Source organism: Eptatretus burgeri, chromosome 6, assembly GCF_056783735.1.
Source record: "Eptatretus burgeri isolate ZD-2024b chromosome 6, Ebu_testis_v1, whole genome shotgun sequence".
Lineage (NCBI taxonomy): Eukaryota > Metazoa > Chordata > Myxini > Myxiniformes > Myxinidae > Eptatretus > Eptatretus burgeri.
In genome coordinates, this window is record NC_140966.1 from 30142716 (window position 1) to 30163084 (window position 20369).

The 20369-nt window shown below is 42.7% G+C and overlaps 1 protein-coding gene across 1 annotated transcript in view; it reads left to right on the top strand.

Moving 5' to 3' along the window:
* The window catches only part of LOC147024479 (protein Hook homolog 3-like), a 79563-nt gene that overhangs the window by 23037 nt on the left and 36157 nt on the right, over positions 1-20369 (top strand). Inside the window, exon 6 of the mRNA XM_085884438.1 lies at positions 17652-17719. Within this exon, the coding sequence (XP_085740564.1) occupies positions 17652-17719 (68 nt within the window). The remainder of the gene's footprint in view (positions 1-17651; positions 17720-20369) is intronic.

Here is a 20369-nt window from a genome sequence, read left to right on the forward strand (position 1 = left end):
ACACAAAGGAAGGGTAATACTGGTGGGAAGGGGAGAGGCTTTGTGCTGCTCTGATTTGAAAATGATTCATAAAGTGTGCTGTGGATACAATGCATGGTGCAGAAGGTAGTGCATGTGTTTGGTGTGTTCATTGATAGAGGTACTATGACTGTAGTTCTGAGATGGGGTATGCAGTTAGCATGCATGTTGCATTGAACATCAGACTGGAGACAAAATATTAATTGACTCGTTGCAAGTCTGCTTGTTATGAATCGTTTTATAGCTTTACTCGATCTCGTGTATTTTGTGCACTCTCGGTTGCTTTGGGTGGTTTGATGAGGATTTTTTTTTCCTTCTCTTATATCGAGTTATTTATGGCTTTGGGGGGTTATTACTTCCTCACTCTGACCACAGCACATTATATGGTTGTTCAGGAGGTGGTGTTTTTATACTGGAGGACAAAAGGGGTACCGGAAAAACTGATGCAGTTTATATTTGCAATATGAAAGGGGAAGAAGGATCGAGTAAGTAAAGTTATGTTTCTGGGGTGGTTTGTGATTGAAGGATTCCAGGTAGGCTTAGCGTGAAGATTTGCAAAATGGTAATATTGTTACAAATCTGGCAGTCATGAGCACTCAACATTCAGGTCCTTATAGATTAGTTATATCGGTAAGGCCTAGGTCACATTTGCTCTACGGCGGCCATACGCCCTCTGAATTGACAGAAACGTGTGGCGGCCGCAGAGAAACCGAGCTGGCCTCAGGGAGGCCCTACGCCGTTTGGCTATATTTTACAGGCCGTAGGGTCGCCGTGGAATTATAGCGCGGAGTTATAACTTTTTTTTTCATTTCTACGTTGGCCGTAGCAATTCGACAAGCCAAGCTATGACGTAGATGTGTTCCACGTCGACCGTACGTAGGGCGTACGGTGGGCTTGCATTATTCGTGCAGCTGCCGTAAGCTCTTCTTAATGAAAAATGAATTTTCCCAACCCCCAAAAAATTACGGCGGCCGCACTATTTCCACGGTCGCCGTACGGTGGCCTTGCGGTCTGTGTGACTACCTGCGGGCAACGCAGGGTCGACGCACGGTTCCCCTACGCCCGCAGTGCACCTACGTACGGCCTCCGTGGCAGTCTGCGTTGACTGTGTGTCCACCGTGCGCTACCACTGGAGATCGGAGTATAGGTGTTTGCCAATACCGTGGTGCCCCCAGAATCCCAATTTAATTCGTTCCAGGAGGCTGTTCGGATTGCAAGAAGTTCGGATTCCAAAAATATTTTCCCAATAAGAAATAATGGAGTGAATTAATCCGTTCGTGGACCCAAAGAAAACCCACTTTCAAGACACTTTAAACTAAAATTCCCCATGTTTAAGGTAAAATAAGATGAGTAAATGACCTTCGGTGGCAGTGTATTGTATGTAAACTGGTACAATCGCCATATCCAAAGGCCCACACAGGCTCGAACTCCGTCCTGGGTTCCGATCGCTTGCGCACTCTACGAGAGCGCTGCCCCCAGGGCAGCTCATCAAACATGATGCCCGCAGAACCACAATCACTTTCATCAAACGCATTGGGCTGACATAATCATGGATATTCCAAATTACAACTGGTTTTTCTGTGGAATTCAATCCTTGCCTGACAGTCCGTCACACCACGTGATCGGATTGCTTTTTTTTGTTATTAATTAAAACACAAGATGATTAAAAAAAACAAACACCACAAATGGTGAAAACACGAGGTAAGGCCTCAGTCACATTTGGCTCGGCGGCCCGAGGGTCTACAAAATGTATGGACATGAGCAATTATAAAGCGGCCGCAGTATTTCCACGGTCACACAATGTAGCAGTCACACATGTTTTTAGCAGCGTTCGCGCTCATAGAGAGCTCGGCGTTGTTCTTCTTCTTCTTGTTCTTCTGAAGACAAAACCTTAATCTCTCGGACTCGGCTCTTGTATATACAAGATCCGGATCGCCTGAAATACTGAGCACATGTACACATCCTCACATAGACGGTGCCTTTTGAGAGCGTCTATCATGAACTTTTAAATATATTCGGACATTTGCTTTGAAGTTTCGAAAAGTTCACGTTACTATTTAAAGATTATTCCATTTATCGTTTTGTAATTTCGTAAATACATTTTATATTTCGAAAATACACGATATATCGTAAATACGTAAATACATTATGACGGGTTTCGCTATTGGCTTAATGAAGGCACGTGACGAAATATCGGAAGTTGTTGTTGTTTTTTAAAAAAAAAAAAAATTTTTTTTTTAGCCGACAAAATCTTTTGGTTTTGGACGCTGCTCTTGGACACATTTGTCCTTATTTTTTGGGTAGCCGCACGGCGTATTTATAAATTGTGGAGACCGAAAACGTGGGGGTGCCGTACGGTCTTTGATTTGATGTCGCACGGTAACCTTTGGGCGTTCCTGCGGCGGCCATAGAATTTTGAAGGCAGACTCAAGGTGCCTGCAAGGCGACCGCAGGGGACCCGAAGCCGAACCTGTGGCCAGACGGACGGTAACGAATGGGTAATTATTTTTATTTTTTTATTTTTTACCAGATCTTTCGTTTCGGCTTGTCGAATTTCTACGGCGAACGTAGAAATGAAAAAACTTATAACTCCGCGTTATAATTCCACGGCGACCTTACAACCTGTAAAATATAACCATACGGCGTAGGGCCACCCTGAGGCCACCTCAGTTTCTCTGCGGCCGCCGCACGTTTCTGTCAATTCAGAGGGCGTACGGCCGCCGTATCCTCGCCGTAGAGCAAATGTGACTGAGGCCTAAAGTATCGATCGACACACGAGAGATGCTTTCACGAGGACTTCCACCGACGAACTGAATGAACAAAGAGCGAAGATGCGGCTCGAACAGGTGGGGGAGACACGTGAACAAACGTGAATGCTACGTTGTGTTCGGTTTTTTTAAAATGTATTAGGATCTTAGGGCAAAATTTTCTCAAAAAATTGTTCGGATTCCAATTTGTTCAAACAATGGGGCATTCGGATTCTGGGGGCACCACGGTATATTATAGTTATAGTATATTCAGTTATATATACTGGTATATTTTTATTTCAGGAAAAAAAAAGAACTGGTATATATACCCACTCATTACCATTCGCCTTAGGGCCCCCCTGCCCTAACCTGCGGTCCCCCTGCGGAAACCTTAAGTCTGCCTTGAAAATTCTATGGCCGCCGCAACGACGCCCTAAGTCACCGTGCGTCATCAAATCAAAGACCATACGGCACCCCTACGTTTTCGGTCTCCACAATTTATAAATACGCCGTGCGGCTACCCGAAAAATAAAAACATATGTGACTGCTACATTGTGTGACCATGGAAATACTGCAGCCGCCGTATAATTGCTAGTGGCCGCAGATTTTGGAGACCCCACGGCCGCCGTGGCAAATGTGACTTAGGCCTTAGTACGTGTTTTTAGTTAGGGTCCCGTCCCTAGTCTAATGGGAATTAAATGTACGTGCGCTGCAGAGTTATTTTGATAGTCAGGGTTTTCTTTTACATTTTTACATCACTTACAACTACAACAACACCTTCGCTCCATCCTGATGCCATAACGCTCGCGGTGGGTAGGATTCAAGAAGGACTTGGCGTCTCTCTCGCCCAATCAGAGAGATGCGAGCGAGTTTGCCGTCGGTCGGCCAATTAGAGCCAACGCAGGACAATGTTACTCTTCCTGTTTGAGGGACGGTCCGCCGTGACGCCCGCCACGCCTCCCCAGTCCAATCAGCAGAGTTGGCGCCCCTTTTGGCCAATCGCGGGGGCAACGAGCGCATTTTGCGTGCCAAAACCGTCCAGTGAGGGAGAGTGGGTCGGAGGAGACGGCTCCTCCCCTCTGGAGAAGGAGTGAATAATTGTTCGGCACGATTGGACTAGAGTTGAGTTGGTTTTGGTCTGCCGAATCGTGCTGGATCGCCTGGCCTTGCCTGCTGGCGCTCGCTGCCTCGTCAGTGCTCGCGCTGGTTGGCGTCCGCCCTTCATCCTCCGTCCCGGGTACTTGGAGTGGCATCGTGGTTGCGAGTTCGAGTCCCGCCGGTCCCAGATGTCGAAGACCACACGAGGTGGACAGGTCCAAGATAGCTCTGGTTTCCAGCTCATCTTCCCTCGAGCTGGGAACCTTCAATAAAGATCCATTGAGGTCCATTTCTTTGTGTGTGTGCGGACCTGTCTTGTCAAGTAGAATTGTTAAGAGCTTTTGCTTGAACATTATTTACATTTCATAGTCTGTAATCTGCTCTTTGTCTCCCTTCCCAGTTTTTGCCAATTATTATTGCAAATAAATACCCCTATTGTTTAATGTATCAGCTCGTTTTTGTTTCTATCATTGGTTTGCCGTGCTGAGAATGGGAGCTAGGAGGCCTCATTGCTGCTGTCATCATGCAATCGACCCGGCAGGAATCTGGTACTCTCTGCTCGGGGTACGGCGCAGATCCTGCCGAGGGTGAATTTCCCCGGTAGTTTGGACGACGTGGGTATTTAGGTAAATTGAAATTGGCAATCGACCCTATCCCACGTGGTCGACCTTTTGGCGATCTTCGGTCCGATAAGGGACCCGTCGGCTCCGAGTTATCCGAGGTGACGACCTATAAATTCCAGGTGTTCGGTGGAGCCGACTCTACTGCTCCACCTCGCGGTCGTGCTCTCCACCGACACTCGGCCCAAAACAATACAAGATGGGTTGTCCCGCATGGAGTGGTGCTCTGGGCCTTGAGAAAGTAAGACGAGACTGCTGCAGAGGATGGATATACAGTATAGTCAAAAGGGTTTCCAAGAGAGCTAATTGGAGATTTCTGAGGGAAAAGTGATGAGGATATCAGGAGTAAGGGACATTATCGGAGAGGCATATCTGTGTTGGTTGGGGCATGTGCTCAAGAGTGTGTGTGGTCAAGCAGTCCTTTGATTATTTATGTAGGAGGAGAAGGGGCAGACCAAAATTAAGGTGGTTGAGAGGACATGAGAGGTTGGGTGCAGAGAGGATTCTCTGGATAGAGGGATTTGGAGAGATTGAAAACTCGTACGACCAAATCCACAATGGTGTTCCACCTTCCGAAACGTGCAAATGGAGATTTAAAACCAATAGGAGTAATTGGGGCCGAAGTAGTAATTGCAGCAGTCACCTCAACCATACCCCTGTTTGTGTGTTTTTAAAGCTGGATGCTCATCCTCTCTGTTTTTGATGTATTATATTTTATGGATTTTGCAATTCTGTAATTTCCATTTGATTCCTTTGTTGTTGTTTTGTTTATCAATTTTGCTGCTGCTGTTTTTTTCTTTTTTCTTTTTTTTTTGTTTTGTCTTCCACATTTATGTACTGCTTTTGAAATTTAACATTGCAGAGTGCAGGGGTTTGAACTTTTGACCTCTTGACTTACTGTAGTTTTTATTCTCTGGTGTTTGGCTATTAAATTAACAAATCGTCTTCTATTGCTTCGGAGTGGAATTAAATGGTTTCTTGCGTTCGTTGTCTCCTATAAAAGAATAGCTCTTGTCTGATTTGAAGGACGCTAGGTCGAAGACAAAATATACACTTTAACAATGATGGGAATTTAACCTGTGCTCAAAACATCCTGAGTTAGAACCTTCATAACTGGGTTGGCAAAAAGAATTGAATTTTTCATCTTTGAAGTTTTTTTTTTTTTTCCCCTTCCCTTCTTCCACATTCTCAACATGATCAACAGTAGGTAAATAATAATAAAAAGTCTGGGAGCCAAATTCAAAAAAGACTTTACTTTGAGCTTCCAACCTCCCCCTGCACCAGTGGTCCCCAACCTTTTGATCCCATGGGCCGCATTCACTACTCCCAAGGATGTTGGGAGCCAGAAAAAAATCGAAGAAAAAATTGAGAAATCGATACAACGTTTGGGGTTTATTGGAGTATTGTTTTTTTAATTTAATAAATTTTATATGTATTCGATCGATCGATTGTTCACTCACTGTAATTCTGAACAAATTTCCGTTCGGGGTGTAATTAATTTTAAATACTGCCGCAAGATGCCGGAAGGTAAAATCAAATTGATTTGATTCCTCTCGGCGGTAAGCGGCAGTGGCCGGCAACTGCATTGTGTAAGGCTTTTCAGGTCACTGCGCCAGCCGGCAGTGGCATTGTGTAAACCCCTTTAAAATTGCTACATGGAAATGTGTTTTGATTGGAAAGTCCTCGCGGGCCGCAGTATAGGGATCCGCGGGCCGCATGCGGCCCCCCCGGGCCACAGGTTGGGGACCAATGCCCTACACCATTACTTTTGAGATATCTTATGAAAGGTAAATGTCTCAGGGTCAACATATGCCCGGGTGTCACCTTGTAGGGGCGTTTTCAAGGAAGATGCGCACATTTCTGAACTCTTACCCCCAAATGATTTGAACAGCTTCGAAAAATCGTACTTGGAAATGAATCATAAAGAACATAACACGGAATTGCTCAAAAGCTTTGATTTTGAAATAATTTGTTAATGAAAAGCCAACATACTGTACTTCAGTCAGTTTAAAGCCAAAAGTTTATTTCTTCAGCTCTTTTTGTGAGAACCATCACTTGTTTGTTTTTTGTTGTGGTTTTTTTTTTAATTCGCCTTTTCCCCCACTTATGTAAAAGGAACTTGTGACTAAATCGCCATAACTTTCAACCATACTTGTTTAGATATGCTTATTGAATGTGAAAGTGTGGTATTTCTGGGACATTTTTGAGTGAGTTGTGCTCAGTTTACTACTCCTACCCTCATGGTGCTTCACACGGCTCCGGCCCCTTTTCCTGATTATGAACTGTGTCCTTCAGATATCTTTCACCTGTTCAGCATTCAACTGCTCAAAGGTCATAATTACTTCTGCTACTGAAAGTGGATGGAGGTTAGGTTTTTCACCCCTCTTTATTTGTCTGTCTGTCTAAGAGCAGGATATTCCAAAAGTTGTGGATGGATTTGGTGGGCAGGTTGGGTGTGACGAGGATGAAATGGTTCGATTTTGGTGAAGATCTGGATCAGGATATGGGAATTTTTTTTTGTTTTTTCAAAAAAAAATGATTCTTCACCATTGAGAGATAGTGCCAAAACGACATACAGCATGCTATTTAAAAAAAAAAAAGTTGTGGACGAATTGTGACAAAACTAGGTGGATGATTTGGGTAGGTGACGAGAACAAGCCGTTTACATTTTGGTTAAGGATCGGATGCAGATCCAGCCTATTAGTGGGATACAAAATGTAAACTGTTCAGCCTGACAGAGGTATGTGCTCTACCGAGTGCCGTTCTAGTTGGTAATGGAGTCACCCCCGACTCCTTACCACCATACCGACTATCTTCTGCTTGTTGGCTGCCTCCAGGGAAATAGGCTATACATTGCCATTTTACATTTGGGCAAGTGAATTGGTTAAAATTGATTATCCCTCTTCATATCAGTAGGTATGGAGTACAAGAATCGCACACATTCAAGAAACTGCTCACAAAATGTATTGCAAACTGAATAACATAGAAAACGAGTAAAAAAGACATAAAATGTCGTAGCCCCCGTTGTTTTAGTAATTTTGCTGTGCGGAGTTAAAGGGATAGCACATATTTTATGTACAGCTAAAATGGCCACCAGTCTACCAGTCGGCCATCTTTGATCAGATCGCAAAATAAAGTGAGATGCACGTGTATGTCATCATGTACTATGTTTGTGCCAAGTTTGAACAAAATCAGACCATGCATGTCTGAGAAATTGTTGGGGACACATTTAAGTAAGGAAATGGTCGCCAGTCAGCCATCTGGGAACTGATCTCAAAAAAAAACAATTGACGTGCTTACTTACATCATCATTCTTTATCTGTGTACCAAGTTTGAACAATATCGGTAAATGCATGTCCAAGAAATGGTTGACGTGCTCAACATCGGGTCTTTTAATAACTAAAATGTCCACCAGTCAGCCATCTTGGATCTGAACTCCAAAAAAAAAAAATGACTCGCACGTATCAACTCACAAATATGACATGGCAAATAAAATGATTATAATTGTTGTCATAAGGCTTCCCTATCTTTTATACCATCATGTGTTGTCTTTTTGCCAAGTACAAATAAAATAGGTCCATACGTGTCAGAGATATGGTCACAAACGTACACACGGACCTGAAAATCGAGACCAAATCCATCAGCCCCTGTTTCGGACGAAGTCCCACGGGGGCGAATAAAGGCAAAACAAATGATAAATATCTTAAATGGTAGTTTATCTGCCGTGAATGAAAGGAGAGTTGACGTTTCAAGCATTACCCTTTGTCGGAACAAAGAAAGAGGGCAAGGGATTTGTTTGTTTTGTTTGTCTTTGGACTGTTTGATTTGTCTTTGGACGATTTAAGATGGTTTGGAACGATGACACAGCACCTATTTTCATATCAACTCACAAATATGACATGGCAAATAAAATGATTAAAATTGTTGTCATAAGGCTTCCCTATATTTTATGTATGTATGTACGTCTCTCTATATATATATTTATTCATCACATTCATAAGAATCTTCTGAGATGCAATGGCAGCAAGTGTTTGTGCCGACTTCTCTGGATTCTGGCATTTCGATTCTCCATCACAATAGCAGGTGTGTGTGCATACCAGGCAGGCCCTGTGATGAACATCTGCACCAGCCGCAACAGTGCAAGGACTTGCAGCGATAGCTCACCACCTCCAACAGAGCTTTTGGGGCAGCCGGCAAGGTTATGAGCGTTGGTTGAAGAATGCCATGCTGCAGTTGCAAGCCATTTCCTACTGGTGAAGGTATATTGGGAACTGCCTCAAAGGAGCTCTTTCAAACCCACGTTTGATAATTCGCCATCGTTACGTGACTATCCAGGCTGTCTACAGTTGGTGGAAGAGCTTTATTCCGTGCCTGGTTTCTACAGAGCAAGATTTTACTGCAGGTTGTTCACATCGTTGGTTTGACATTTAGCATCATACATTTTGCACACCTGTTCTGCGCAAGAAGCTCTGGCAGCTTCAGATACTTCTGCAGACTTGCCAAGAGCACAGTTCTTGTGACACCTGCATTTTGCTTGAGCCAATGCAGTGCTTTAACTTTGCTGCCATTGAAAAGTGCACTGGTGGAATCGCAACCTGGCAACGCATGCAGTGCTGGTGTGCCTTGCAGACCCCATGCCCAAGTCGTTCTGCAATTTCATGGAGCGGGATGAATGTGGTCCTGTCTTTCACGCAGTTTTGAACCAGAGCCGATTGGCAAGTTGTGCAACAAAATGGATACCCAGAATGGCTACATCGGTATCGGGAGACCAGATTATGATTTGCTCTTTATCTCCAACACTGTCCTGAGCATGAAGTAAAAATCCTTGTATCCACTTCTTTATAACAGATCAGGTGTTTGAACTGAGGTTCTAACAGTTTTAACTGAGGGGATCGATTCTTAGTAATTTAGACCACTTTCTGGCCTACTTCATAGCCATGTGCAAGTACATGAGTCTTGCCTTCAGCCAGCTTTACTGGTGCAGTGTTTTCCCGTGACTGTCAAAGGAAGTTTGTCAGATTTGCCTTGTTCTTTGGACTGTTGAATCATTTCCAGTTCTTTGGAACGGGTGTATGTGCCGCGGTGCATGGATCTTGACCTGAAGCTGTCTTTTATATGGCACCTGGCCCGTTCAGCATGCCTTGATTGAGTGCAAAACATATCGGTGAAATATGACATCGACATGGTCACAGTGTGAATCATTCAGAGGCAGGCCGTGTGACTACCTTCAGAATGGATGTGCTGACCTCACCATCTTTTGACCACAGCTCCCTAGCATTTGAAGTACAGTGTAGCCAATTCCATCTATGATCCAGACTGAACACGATGAGTCTGGCCGTGCACCTGTAACAACTGCATCCTTTTTTTTAGTTCTGCCAAGAGGGTGCTTTTGATGCTTTTTCACAGTGTCATTCTCTTCAATGAGTTCATGAAAAGCTTCTGAATCTGGCACTTGACACTTGCTTTTTCCACCATTGCAGCTCATGCAGATCTTCTGCCTCATGTAGACCAATCTTCAGCAAGTTTGTCTTGCTGGTGTAACACATGTAGCTGGGTGTGCGCTGCCGCTCGCCACGTCGCCACAGGGCGAAGCCCCCTTACCTGTGGCTAATATTTTAAACCACCCATTAGCCACTGTGGCTAATCCATGTTTTAGTGTTTTTTTTTTTTTTACCAGTTTTAGACGAATTTTGGGTGATTTTAGGACAGAATTCAACCTTCGTTGAGACCGCCGCCATTATGTATGTTTTGATTACGAGAATCACGCGTGATTTCGTACAAGCTTATATATATACTAACTTTAGTCGTTTTAAACTAGTTTCTAGTAAAAAAACGACCAAAATTACGCATGATTCTCGTCTCAAAAAAAAAAAAAAAATTCCCCCGGAATGATTCGGCGCTACTCGGCCCTACATGCTCCGTTGGGTCAGTGGTTGCCAGGTGAGTTTTGACACAATCAGTAGTAGTACCTGTAGTAGGATGAGTTTGTTTGGATGAGAGAGTTTGATAGGTGACTTTGGTTGGTTGGATGAGTGAAGTTGATGGGTGAGATTGGTTGTACAAGTGAGTTTGGTGGGTGAGATTGGTTGGATGAGTGAGTTTGATGTGTGAGATTGGTTGGATGAGTGAAGTTGGTGGGTGAGATTGGTTGGATGAGTGAGTTTGACTGGCATGAGGTTGGTCCAATCCTGGTCCACAACCATCCCCATCCCCCACTACCACCTACTAAAGGCACAACGACCATATCCCCCCCCCACACACACACACACACACACCATCACCACCATCACCACCTCCCCTGATGGGCGTTCATTCAATCAATCTCACGTCAAACTCACTCATCCAACCAATCTGAACAATCTAACTCACTCATCCAACCAACCTCACCCATCAAACTCACACATCCGCTTTAAAATTAACTTATTTCATATTGCTAAAAAAAAACTTTTGAATAAAATATGTGGCTATTTCCTTTCTCCTGTGGCTAATCATTCTAAACCTGAATTAGCCACAGTGGCTAATTCCTTTTGAAAACCAGAGCACACCCAGTGTAGCATTGTCGGTGATATTTTGCCTCGATGGAAATCAGGTCTTCTCCCATGATGTGTAGTAGGATGGAACTGTCCTGCCTTGCTTCTGCAGCTGACAGCAGAGCTTATGCAGCATTATTTGTGATGAGGCAGCATCTCGTTTGTGGTAGGTTTTCGACCATATCACACGTTTATGCCAATCAATGGTGGTGAGTGATGTTGCCCTTGTTTTTAATGGTGATGTATTGCTACACTCTGCCATTGAAGATGAATCAAGCATCTCTCCTGCTTTTGAAGAACCAGAAACCTATTGATGGTGTTGCATATGTCTGCTTGTGTACGACTTGTAGCAGTTGCCAGACAGCACATTCTTCCAGTCTTTGGTTGCCAGTTGATTATTATCTCCAACACATGATAATGCCGCATGTTTGCTACATCTCGTAGTCTCTGAAAGCCTTGAGTGGAAGGTGTGACAAGCTTTTTGAGCAGACTTGCAACACTGGCAAAACATGTGCCATCTGTTGAGAGTCTCAGGCGTTTTTTGTGGAACTAGATCGACTGTTTTTTTTTTTTTTTCCATCAAAGCACTGTACTTGCGAGATCACATACAACTTGAACTGATCTGCAAAAAAACAAACAAATATTAATGATGTTGAATTGCAGCATTCTTTTATTTGTGTATATATATATATATATATATATATATATATATATATATATATATATATATATATATGTATATATATATATATATATATATATATATATATATATATATATATATATATATATATATATATATATATATATATATATATATATATATATATAATTTATACTAGCAAAGGTATCAGCGTTGCCTGGCAAAACCGGGTCCCTCCTCCCACCTCTTCCCATCCCCCCTCTCACAAAGATACATGGCGCTGCCTGGGATCTAATCTACATCTATTGTACTATCACAATTAAGCACATAATTAAATACAAACATTTTATTTCTCAAACTGCAAAATATTGAACTGAAATATCAACAAAATTGAACAAATTATTGAATGTTTTTCCATCAAGGGCCAGACCATGTATAAGGATAAAAATCGCTTGTTTAAAATTTTTGCAGGGTGGATGGATATATGGTTAAGTTGGCGAAGGTGGTGACCTTTTTTTTTTTTTCTTCTCCAAACTCTTCTTTTACCCTTGCGAGTTATTTCGTGAGATAACAGTAACATTACCTTTAAATCGATGTATAGGTTGTGTTTGTACTCTTTTCAATAATTAGCTATTGGCACATTCGAGAGGTCATGTGACTCCTTCGCCAATCGTTGTCACGTCCTAATTAAGTTGTATTTAATGATCGGAGCTCACCATATCACCAATTGTATGAGTATCCAGGTTGAAATCTGAGAAAAATTGGGCTCTTTATAAACAATTGTATATATGGATCGACCCTCGGAGATGACAGTCGCTCGTGCATTTATAAGTTATGAATTGTGAGAAAGTGACTGGGAAAACCCCTATCATAGTACATCATGGTCGAAAATATGATCCTATAAAGTTGTTTTTGTTTGTTTATTTTTTTGTCACAATTAACTTTGGCAGCTCAGAGGAGTCGGAAAAAATCGCATCGCTCGAAGCTCTGAATTTGAAAACGACAGCACCTACAAAAGTGATGTACAGTATGCAGTGATTCATCGGCATGACGATCAGGCATTCGAAGATATGAGTGAGGAAAGTGGCCAAAAATAAATTTTGAGCACTTTATCATTGATAAACTGGTGTGGACTTTTCCAAGTCATGGCATTGTTGAGCAGGCTGAAACAAAATTGGAGCTTAAGACCCTGATGAAGTGACAGAGGGTTCACAAAGATGATGTGCTGCCATCTTGGAAAAGCTTTTTTGGGGTTTATTAAATGATGAGCACCTTTTAATGATCTTCCAAAGGGGTGTTCTAGTTAACCCAAACACCCAATCTTCACTCATGCACTCCCTTGGAGTTCCCTCGGTATGCATGCAAAGTTTTGGGCTGCTAGGTTTCATGGTTTTGGAGTTGAGGACACACACACACTTTGTCTTTTATAATTATAGAAGACGAGCCAATACAACCCGTTGCTTTGCTGACGAGGCGAGAGACAGACAGAGAGAACCTTGATCACTCACCCTGGGAGAGGTAATACATGTTTGCATAGGAGACCTGAGGATGTGTTATTTCATTAGTTTATGTGTCGGTCGACCTTTTCCCCTTATCTAAGGGTTTGGGGGGGGGGGACATACGTTTAGGTTAGTTTGTGTATCCCCGGTGTGATGTCTCCTCCCCCACCCCTCCACCCCCGCTACTTTTCAATACATCAACGATCCATTTCTAACCCTTTGCGACTTTCAATCCACCATCACTCAAATCAACAACCCCTCTTTCATCCCGTCGGTCTTTCTTTCAACTCCACAGGTTTATTCTCGTCCTTCAGTGTGTGTCTGTCTTCCTCACCATTCAAATCCACTCATTCTTTTCTTATTTACCACCAACCACCCATCGCTCACCATAATCAATTGATCCTCCAGACCGGCACCGAATTGCTTTCTCGCATTCTTCCTTCTCTGCACTTCCACATTTGTTGTGCGGGCCGATGCTTCTCAAATGTGAAATGTGGCGCAGTGCTTTTCCCATGCATGGTGGAGTGCAGCGCGTCTTGCTTGCACAAAACAGTGTGCACTGTAAAATGGAACATTTTGTGTGTGAGGGAGGGAGCAGGGACTCTCATCGCTGCCTTGGATGCATGAAAGAAGATTGGAGGCCCTCGTGCCTGTCACCACAGAATGACATGGGATTTTTCACAAGCTGCATCATGAACCCACCCCCATCACATGCGCACCAACGCAAGAGAGGCTCACACGAGAGGGGACTGGCAAAGCCATGTCTTGGTGATCAGGGAAGAGTCCAGATTGTAGATGCGATAGAAGTCGCCTAAAAGCTTGTCTGGAGAGCAATATAAATAGCCCAGAATGCAGCTTGGTTTGTGGTGGAGCTGCTTGTCTTGCGTGTGCAGCAGAAATGGAGCTGCTTGCCTTTGCCACACTGGAGACGCCCGAGTAGAATTTGCATGTTTGTTCGAGCTGCTCTTGTGGGTGCATAGAAAAGAGTGGCGTTTGTTCGTGTGCTCTTGCCGTTGGCATTGTGGACACCACAGAGGATTTGCCTACTTGTGCTGGATGCCTCAGAAATGCAGCTGCATGTTCCATCGCACTGCATCGCCACTCCACTGCCAATCTTTCCCATCCTTCCCCCCCCCCCAAGTTTATTCGGACAATCACAGCCCCAATGGGTTGTGAGGGAAGGAGTCGACCCCATGCTCCATTCTTTTCTTCCTCAGTTGTTCTTGTCTCTCCTTCCTGTATCTAGTGATGGCCAAATGTCTTTTATCTTAGTAAGTCTGTCGAAGAGGAATACGCGTTAGCGTTAAGTCTGCTCTTCTGTATCTTTTATCTGTAAATAATTGCCTGAATGATTGCTTGCTTGGTGAATAAAGACCTGTAAAGAATGTGCTTTTCGTGTGTGTGTGTGTGTGTGTGTGTGTGTGTGTGTGTGTGTGTGTGTGTGTGTGTGTGTGTGTGTGTGTGTGTGTGTGTGTGTGTGTGTGTGTGTGTGTGTGTGTGTGTGTGTGTGTGCGTGCGCGCGTGAATCAATAGTTGTTGGTTGTTCTTTCAAATCTTTCTTTGTTGTCTTGTGTTTCGTTAGTCCGACACAGTGTACAAGCATTGTTAGACGGGAAGTTGTTAGCCAGCGTACATTCACTTGATCGCTCAGCAGTAATCCGAGTGTGCACTGAGGGCACAAAACTCAGTTAATTTAGTCAGCTCCCCAGGTATCGGAGTTAGACAGATAACCCTGTTAGAGTTGATGAAGTTAATTGACATTTGTGGTTCCTTAACAACCAGCTGGACCACCGAGTTTTCCACTGCATGTCGGCCTTAAGAACAAGACTTTCAGAAGGAACGTGAGCCCTCATGGCGAACCTCAAACCCAAAGTCTGGAACTATATATATATAAACTGTATATATATATATATATATATATATATATATATATATATATATATATAATATATATATATCCCCTTCCATTTTTGAGCTCTTTCAATCAGTGCAAGAATAAAAGGCTTTTTATTTATTAATTTATTTTCTTATGATATTTTTAACCATGAGCTTTTGCTGGTCTTAAATAATCATGAAAAAAAAAACCTAACAATCGTTGAACTGAAGATAAAAATATTTGATAGCGGCCATTAATTGGAGACAACTCTAAATCTCGTATCCCCATAATACACGAGCAAACATGATCATGAGATGTTCCTTTTCATAACCGTGTTGCAGCAATGCACCTTTTTGGATATATAGCCTGCAGGTGCGTCTGGTAATGGTACAAAATAGAAGACTGGTTTTATAACAATCGTTGTTGGTTTATAACCAAACTTGGTAAGCCTATTGTATTATTTTACACACTATTTATACCAACTGCAGTCATTTGGTAACATTCAGTTCAATTAACTTAATGTATAATTATTTGTATTCCATTTCTCTTGGGTATGGGGTATGGAATTGACCATGACTCTTAAACATATGCAATGAAAAATACTGAACACTCATTCTGCACAGTAAACTTGTAAAGGATAAAAAAACAAATTATACCATTTGGATGAATGATAGACATGTGATTGGCACAGTTCATAACTAGATGGGCACTTGGTACAGCGCATACCTCTGCCACTTAATGCCTGATCCACGAGAACATATTGGCCCATTACATTTTTGAAATATCATGCTCCAGTATTACATCATTTTTGGCCCTATCTGACCTGTTGAACTTTTGGCCTATGTGGACCTCCAAAATAATTAGTGATTCAATTCATTGACCTGATTTAGAAATCCCCTTCAAATTGCAACTCCATCGGATGAAAATTGAGGATTTTAGAAATACCACCTTAGTTGTTGATCTTAGGAATATGTTGACCTTTTGGTCCATGTTGACCTCAAAAAGAATTGGTTCGTTTAATTCATTGACATGAAATATAAATCCTATTCAAATTTCAAGTCAATTGGATGAAAATTGAGGATTTTAATAATCTCACCAAAGTTGACCTTTTGACCTCAAAAACAATAGGCTTTTTCCTTATGACAAACTCTACCATGTGGTGAAGTTTCATGAAGATCGGTTTAAAATTGTGACCTGTAGGCGACAAACAAACAGACAGACAACCTCATCTTCCAGGAGGTAACATGTTCACCTGTATTTCCTATAACATAACCTCATATCCCAGGATGTAACATGCTCACCTGTATTCCCTGTAACATAACTTCATATCCCAGGATGTAACATGCTCACCTGTATTCCCTGTAACATAACTTCATATCCCAGGATGTAACATGCTCACCTGTATTCCCTGTAACATAACTTCATATCCAAGTGTATGCTTAGTGTTGGCTTAATGGTTAGGGTGGTGGGCTTGGGATCCAAGGATCCTGAGTTCAAATCTTCCATTTTGCAAGTAACAAACACACAGACAGAAAGGGGTGAAAACATAACCTCCTTCATCTTTGGTGGTGGTTGTAATCAGGAAAAGCAGCCGAAGCTGTGTGAAGCAGCATGAGGGTAGGGGTAGTAAACTGAGCACAACACACTCAAAAATGCGTTTTGAAAGAGCCTAAACAAACTTTTGGGTTTGAACTGAGCCACGTATGTTGGACTCTAATACACAAATGATCTTCATTCGGATGCAGCACGAGGCTGTGGGGTAGCATCATTGACTGAGAGAGCGGCTGTGCCACTGATGCAATGCCCTCTGTTGGTTATGGCAGGAATTTGTAATTTGCTCATGGTGCCAGCATTAGCTCGCCAACTCTTTGCGAAAGACACCGTGGGATCTTTAACGTCCCAAGAAATGCTGGCAGATGGTAATTCAGTTTAATGTCAATCTGAGGAGGGACGACACACTGCTGAATCACCCTGCCTGTGAAACACCGGGATGACAGTTAAAAGCTGGGTCAGGATTCAAACCCATCCTCGACAGCTCTGAGGTGAGTTTGCGTACCTCAACCATTCTTTCAGAGCCCAAAAGCAAATGATTAATCAAAGCTTTTGAGCAGTTCCATGATGTGTTCTTTATGATTTGTTACTAAATACGATTTTTAGAAGTTGATCAAGTCATCTGGGGTTAGGGATTCAGAAATGTGCACATCTCATTTAAAAGCGCCCCGAGAAGATGACACCTAGACTTTTTTTGACACCAAGTCATTCACCTTACATATGATGTATCCAAAGTAATGTTGTAGGGGGAGGTTACTCATCTGAATTTTTCTTTCTTTGCTCACAGATGAACAACCTTTTATGCAGTCAACTGCATAATCTGTTATTATGTAGAAAAGTAATTATTCATTCGTTCCATCACCTCCCCTTCCCCTGGTTCAATGTGAAGATAGCCTCTTGACAAAGGCCGACATTATCCAGCTTACATAGGCTATACACATTTGTTGTTGGATTTTGTACATATGTGATGATGTAATGTTTACCAAACGGCTTCTATTGCTTGTATTAAATTTACCCTTCCTTCACCATCCTTTTTAAATCTACGTGAAATTATTTGTTTTTATGCCAGGCTACATTGAAGCGATCATGGGCTTGGAAGAGTCTGTACAGCATGTATTGATGGCAGCACTGCAAGAGGTATGATCCTACACTTTGAATTAACTGCATTGCGATGCACTGTGGTGGTCACTGCAAGAGTCGTGGGCCTTGTGTATTTGTTTTTGCGACATCTCTATTTCGAAAATTTTAAAAAATAATTCCATACTACTTTCGAATGTATACCTCTCCTGATACTTTCTTGAACTCCACGACTGATGTTGAGTACCGCTCTTACTCAAGCGTTGACTGGGCCAGATCATTGATGTTTTGACCCATTATGCTCAGTAACTTGGGGGAACCATACTGTCAGCTGTCGAGCAATTTCCAAAAGTGGGAGTTGGGTGTCAAATTGCTGGGCTCAGAAGAAATGGTGATGTAATTACAACAAAAATATGAATATGGGATGAGATTTATTAAATGGCAATGAAATGACATGTTAATCACAAGACATTGTGTGTGTGTGTGTGTGTGTGTGTGTGTGTGTGTGTGTGTGTGTGTGTGTGTGTGTGTGTGTGTGTGTGTGCGTGCGCATGCCCTCCATAACTACAAAACCATAAAACCTAGCAGCCTGAAACTTTGCATGCATACTAAGAAAACTCCAAGGAAGTGCAAGAGTGAAAGTTGGGTGTTAGGGTTAATTAAAACACCCCTTTTGAAGATGATTATCTGAATTATTTAATTATATCCTTCATCAGGTGATCCTTGGCCACCTCGCTCTCTGGGTCTTCAGGCATTTCCTGGTTAAACTTGCTGGGGTCTGAAGCCACCATGTTTTTTTTTTTGGACTGTTCAACCATGCCTTGACTTGGAACATGCCGCAACGATTTCTGAATGATAAAAAATTTTTTTCACTTTCCTCACTTTCCTCACTTGTATCGAATGCCTGTTCATCATAGCTATGAATCACTGCAAACATCACTTTTGTAAGTACAAGAGTTTTAAAATCAGGAGCTTGGAGCGATTTCAGGCATTGTACGATACGATTTTCCACGATCTATTCTCACAGACTAATTCAAGTATATCATCGAAATATTATTTCGGTTTTGAGGATCGGATATCGTCCGGACTAAATAAGTGATGATATCTGTTGTGAAATCTCATAATTTAAAGAAATAATGAATCTTGTAACTGAGCCGATATACCTATTTCCTGAAACCAATCAAGGCTATGTTCCCTCCTCCATACATATACACAAGAAAATGTGTAATTTCCAAAGCATTAAACTTATCTTCTTCTCTTGTTTGGAAATTTAGATCGAGTGAACTAAATTTTAGGAAAGTATGAAAATTAACCAGCTTCATTGAACTATATGATTTAATGCATTCACTGTGAGACCTCGCGCCCTGTCCCCCAGAGAGACTGCCTATCCAGAGCATCTGTTAGATCTGTGTGTAGATTTTTGGAGGTTTCACAAGGTACTCGACAGGGTATCAAAGCAAATCTGGTTTACAAAAAACAAAAAAATGGACGTTTTATAAAAATAGTTGTCACGCTTGCGCGGACCTCGCACCGATGCACCACGTGATGCAGGCAAAATGGCGGATATCCTGCAATGTTTATTTCACGGGCGATTGAACTTTGCGATGTCTCCATGGTTGTTCTGAATCAAGCAGCAACTCTTTTGTGGATGAAGTCATTTTATTTCATTAATTCATTTTATTTCATCAACTGCTGCGTGTGCGGTAAAGATGGGCTTTAAAGTTAAAGGGATCCTTCATGGTATTCAGTGACAGCCTGGCCATCCATTCCTCATCAACCATTGAATTGGAGTGCTTGCATGAATGCTTAAGCCACTTGCCGAGCACCCAGTGTCGATAGCAGAACCTCACTACGTCATTGAGTGCATGGTCACTCTGAGCCTGTACTGTGGCCGGTGCCCCGCCACCCCCGTGGCCGGTGCCCCGCCACCCCCGAGCCCGTGGCCGGTGCCCCGCCACCCCTGAGCCCGTGGCTGGTGCCTCAGCCCGTGGCCTGTGCCCCACCCTCCCCCCCCGAACCGCGGCTCGTGCCCCACCACCCCGATTTCCAAGCTGTTTGTCATATTAACGTGTTTTTTAAAATTGCTGAGCCAAAATGTTTTTTCAACCAGTCATACGCAGTTGTTTGTAAAGAATAATGTTTGTGAACATTTCCTTGAAACGTCTATACAAACACGTTTTTTTACGATTCAAGGTTTCTGGGTTGTATATAATAATTACTGTTGTTGGTAATCACATTGATTCCGACATGTCAATTGCTGATATCTGTGTGTGTGTGTGTGTGTGTGTGTGTGTGTGTGTGTGTGTGTGTGTGTGTGTGTGTGTGTGTGTGTGTGTGTGTGTGTGTGTGTGTGTGTGTGTGTTTTGTTCATAAAGCATCACATATTCTCTCTATTCAGTCCACTACCCCTGCCTCTCTATTTTGGTCTCTGTGTCTCTCTGTCTCTGTCTCTTTGTTCCACCCTTGCTCTCCCCCTTCGCAATGTAGTGCAGCTCCCTCTCGCATATCTTATCTCTCTCTCTCTCTCCTCTCTCTCTCTCTCTCTCTCTCTCTCTCTCTCTCTCTGGACATATCCGGATGGTGTTTGTGTCACGACGCGTCTGAGCGGTGTTCTTCTCCAGCCAGGAATTTGTCTCTGGACCGTGTTTATAGTATGACCGGTAGAAAATGGGCTTCAGACATTATTTTGTTTCCACCTTCACTGTTTTTC